We start from the raw sequence: 4,583 nt of genomic DNA, 5'->3' as shown, positions 1-4,583 counted from the left end.
CGGCGCTCCCTCAGCACTGACCCTCCGACAGTGCGGCGCTCCCTCAGTACTGACCCTCCGACAGTGCGGCGCTCTCTCAGCACTGATGCAATAGACTGATTGAAATTCTCAGCTCTGTCTTCCTGCTCCAGACACAGATTTCCACTTTGGTCTGTAATGTGTCTGACTCTTTACCTGATAATTCTCTTGTTGTTTAATTTGTTTCCTTGCTTTGAATTTACCTTCCCCTCTGACAGAAATTTGCGCACCTTAATCTTAAAAATGATCAGTGCCTGGCCTGTACCTCCTTCTGGGAAGAGTGTTCCAGAACTGCATCATTGCAGAGACAGGAACATCTCCTCATCTTTCTTGTGGAACCCCTCCCTCAGTTTGTCAATATGCTGCACAACCACCAGGTGCGATATCCCTTTCTCCAGGATCTGCTTGATTCTTTTTCACATTAACCTGTTCAGAGATGTTGGAGCAGGTGGGATTTGGTCTGTGGTCTCCTCACTCAGAGATAGTGGCATTACCACTACGTCAAAGTGGCCCTTTAAGCAACTTCAATAAAATCACCCCGCATTCTCTGACCTCCAGTGGAAAGTGTCCCATTGTGTTCGTGTTCTGCTCTGGGATGCAACCGGAAGATTTGGTCCAATGTGGACTCACAGAAGGTGCCACCCCAAAGGTTAATATAGAACATCAGATTATATGCTGTAGTGATTATGATGTGGTCAGCTGGGTGAACCTAATGGAATATGAGTTCCCTGATTGGGGCTGTTAACCTGGTCCAATCAGGGAGCCCTGGCTGACAGACAGAAACAGGAGTGTCAGGGGTTATGCTCACTCTGAGAGCTGGCTCTGAGGGAGCTGGGTCAGTGTTAGGGATCTCCCTGTGTAAATAAAGGGTGACCTGGTGACAGGATCCTGGTCCCTGTGGAGTTATTTCACATGGGAATAGGGGTAATTTATTAGTGTGGAGAGAGGATTAGCCGAGCTACAGAAAGCAGGTCTTTTTCTGGATGACAAGATGTAACTAGTGGGTGCCACAGGGTTTGGTCTTCGGCCCCCAACTATTTACGTTCGATATTAATGACATGAATGCAGGGATAGAAGGCACTGTCGCCAAATTTGCAGATAACACTGAAATATGCGGGAAAGTAACTTACAGAAATTCCCCACTGGTTAAGGGTGAGTTTTTGTGAATGAACCAAGACTCACTCCCCTGGAGTGTGCTGGATGCTGGGACATTGAGTAAATTTAAAGAGGAGACAGACAGATTTTTATTGGTGTACAAGGAAGTGGAGTTGAGGCCGAGACGGACAGAACATGATCCCTTCTTTTGTCATAAGACTATCCATTAAATAAAGCTCCACAGTATATTTAAAATCTAGAAAACATTACTCATCAAATCATAGGGTCCGTACAGTGTGGAAACAGGTCATTTGGCTCAGCGAGTCCATGCTGACCCTTCAAACAACATCCCACCCAGACCCATCCCTCTATGCTATCCCTGTAACCGTGCAATTCCCATGGTGAACCTGTATATCCTGGACACTATGGGCAATTTCCCATGGCCAATCCATCTAACCTGCAGATCTTTGATTGATTAATCAAAAGTGAGTTTTCAATAAAATGATCTGTTATAATGTGGCTATTCCTACACCTCACTGAGACTAATGAGGAATCATTGGTTAATTTATTTGGTGCCCACTAGTCATAGAAATAGCAGAAAGCCATTCAGCCCTTTGGGCCTGGTGCTGAGGAGACCACACCCGGAGTTCTGTCAGCAGTTTTGGTTACCTTATTGAAGAAAAGATATCATTTCATTGGAGGCAGTTCAGAGAAAGTTAGCTAGGATGATCCCTGGTATTAAGGATTGTCTTTTGAGCAAAGGTTAAACAGGGTAGGACTCTACACACTGGAGTTTAGAAGAATGAGAAGTGATCTCATTGAGCCATATAGAAGTTTTAAGGGACTTAGCAGGGTAAATGCTAAGAGGATTTTTCCCCTTGTGGGAGAGTCTAGGACAAGAGGGCATAGTCTCAGAATAAAGGGATGCCAATTTAAGACTGATATGAGGAGGAAATTCTTCTCTCAGAGGCTTCTGAGTCTTTGGAACGCCTTGCCACAGAGAGCTGTGCATGCAGAGTCCTTGTGTATATTTAAGGCTGTAATAGATAAATTTTTGCTCAGTTAGACAAATCATGGTGTTATAGGGAAAGGTCTGGAAGGTGGACGTGAGGAATATCAGATCAGCCATGATCCTGTTGAACAGATGAAAGCTCGAGGGGCCAAATGGCCTACTCCTGTTCTTATTTCTTATGTTTCTTTTAAAAGTTCTGATGTCCAAATTATCCCAGTGTTGATTTTTGTTGAGTACTTCTTCCCAAGTTCTGCTCTCTCATTCCCACTCTCTGCTCTCTGGCTTGAAGTTAGCAAGCAATCCATTCTCATCCTTAACCCCTGACTGTCCCAGCTCATACCTCAATCATTTGTCTATTCTGAAGTAACTACTGAAGGCCTTTTAAACACCTAAAATTAAAGATTACAAAAATAAAATTAACCATTATATTTGGCTTTACCAATTCATGATGTTTCAGACCCTTGTCCTCTTCCCCCGAAAACTGTGGATGCTGGTCACTGATAGATTCGTGACTCGATTGGACAGATCTTTGACCAATGAGGGGCTCAAAAGTTTTGGGAGATAGACAGATCAGCCATGATCTTATTGAGTGGAAAAGCATGTTTGAGGGGCCAAATGGACAACTTCAGTTTCTAGTCTTTTGTTTATTCAGGAAACACACCTCCCAAGCCTGGATTTTGTCCAAATCTTATTGCATGTGAACATGGACTGCTTCAGTATCTGAGGAGTGACGAATGGTGCTGAACATTGTACAATTATCGGCGAACATCCCCACTTCTGACTTCTGATGGAGGGAGGGTCATTGATGGAGCAGCTGAAGATGGTTGGGCCGAGGGCACTACCCTGAGGGCCTGCTGTAGAGATGTCCTGGAGCTGAGATGATTGACCTCCAACAACCACAGCCCTCTTTCAATGTCCAGACCCAAAGCTGTGAGTCAGTCAGCAGTTTATTGATTTTCCAGCAACAGGGTCAGAATGGGAAGCTGCTGATGTAGATGGTGTGTGTTTAGTGAGTAATGTAGGTACACTCCTGAAGTTTATTCATAATTCAACATAGAAATCATTCTTTCTTATTCTAACAACAACAGTCCCTATTTTGTTTATATCAAGGATTATAAACACATTAATTCTCAAACTACACAATCACTTTTAACAGCAATAAGTGGAGCACTCTGATCATTTTCAGAAAGGAGGCGAGCTGTCCCTTTAAGAGAAGGAGAGATCCTGTCCCTTTAAGTCCAAACCTAATTCTTTAAGATGAGATGACATGGTTCAATGTGAATGCAAGTGATATTTGTGGTGACCTGGCACTGAGGTCCTGAGGAGACAGCATGGAAGAGGTTGACACAGAGACTGGTGTTTGTGAATAAAAGTGTTTGGAACTGCATTGAGATGTGGCAGTGACAGATTCAGGTGACAACAGGAATGTACCTGCAGCAGGGCCCACAGGGAATGAACAACACGGGGCTGTGCTGACAGGTGTAGGTCACCCCGGGATCACAGCTCTATCTACACCCTTCACCCCAGGGCATTTCACAGAGTCAGAGCAGGAGCTAAACCAAGGCAGGGCAATAACTGTAGGGGGAGGGGTTTGCTGGAGGTGAAAGAGGGGCCACATCAGACTCCCAAAGGAGAGAGAGAGAGAATTGATGGTGACAACAGGGCCTTGGAGAGGGACTGGGGCAGAACAGGAGCTGGATGAGGGAGTTTGATAAATTTTGAGAGACTAGGGAAACAGAGACAGTTCTCTGTGGATCAGAGCAAGGTGCTGGGGAGATTTCTGAAGAGCTTTGATTATGTTAATGAGAAGAAACTATTTAGGAATCAGCCAGAACATAGAAACATAGAAATCTTTAGATTAGAAAGGAGACCTTTTGGCCCCATTGGGATAGAAGGATGGTCTAAAGCCTAGTGTAGGTATTGCAGATGATGATTGTTGATCATTCCGATCTCCCACTCAGAGACTTTAGTCAGCTAAGTAACTGCCATTATAGGTGAAGGAGCTTTCTGATAGGCAAAGGTCAGGGGAAGTCAGCGTCCATCTCTGAATCTTCACCTTGGACTGACCATCCGGCCTCACAATCACTGTGCTCCGCGACACAACAGAAGGGTCTTCCTGGAAGAAGTTGAATGGACGCAGGAGGAATCCGACGGCATTGCCAGGAGTACTGGTGTTGGGTATATCTTCTGAATGTGGAATGTGTAGAAAACCAACAGTTACCCAGGCAACAAGGTCCTGAAACAGGCAGAGACACACTGTCATCAGTAACCAACAATTAAAAGGCTCACTGGTTGGAAACTGACCTCCATGAGGAAGATGTACACAAGGATTGGTCACTTTCAGCAGTGCCCTGTCCCCTCTCAGCCCTGATCCCCTGTGATTATCAGACTATCCTAGCCCACCCTGATCCCCTGTCATTATCAGACTATCCTAGCCCAGCTCTGATCGCCTGTCATT

The 4,583-nt window shown here is 45.0% G+C and overlaps 1 protein-coding gene across 1 annotated transcript in view; it reads right to left on the bottom strand.

Moving 5' to 3' along the window:
• Positions 1 to 3,054: 3,054 nt before the first annotated feature.
• The window catches only part of aoc1 (amine oxidase copper containing 1), a 13,881-nt gene continuing 12,352 nt past the window's right edge, over positions 3,055 to 4,583 (bottom strand). The window contains exon 5 of the mRNA XM_048595970.1: positions 3,055 to 4,361. Within this exon, the coding sequence (XP_048451927.1) occupies positions 4,092 to 4,361 (270 nt within the window). The 3' untranslated portion in view covers positions 3,055 to 4,091. The remainder of the gene's footprint in view (positions 4,362 to 4,583) is intronic.

The sequence above is a fragment of the Rhincodon typus genome, chromosome 4 (assembly GCF_021869965.1).
Source record: "Rhincodon typus isolate 14 chromosome 4, sRhiTyp1.1, whole genome shotgun sequence".
Taxonomy (NCBI): Eukaryota; Metazoa; Chordata; class Chondrichthyes; order Orectolobiformes; family Rhincodontidae; genus Rhincodon; species Rhincodon typus.
This window is presented reverse-complemented; position numbering and strand designations above follow the sequence as displayed.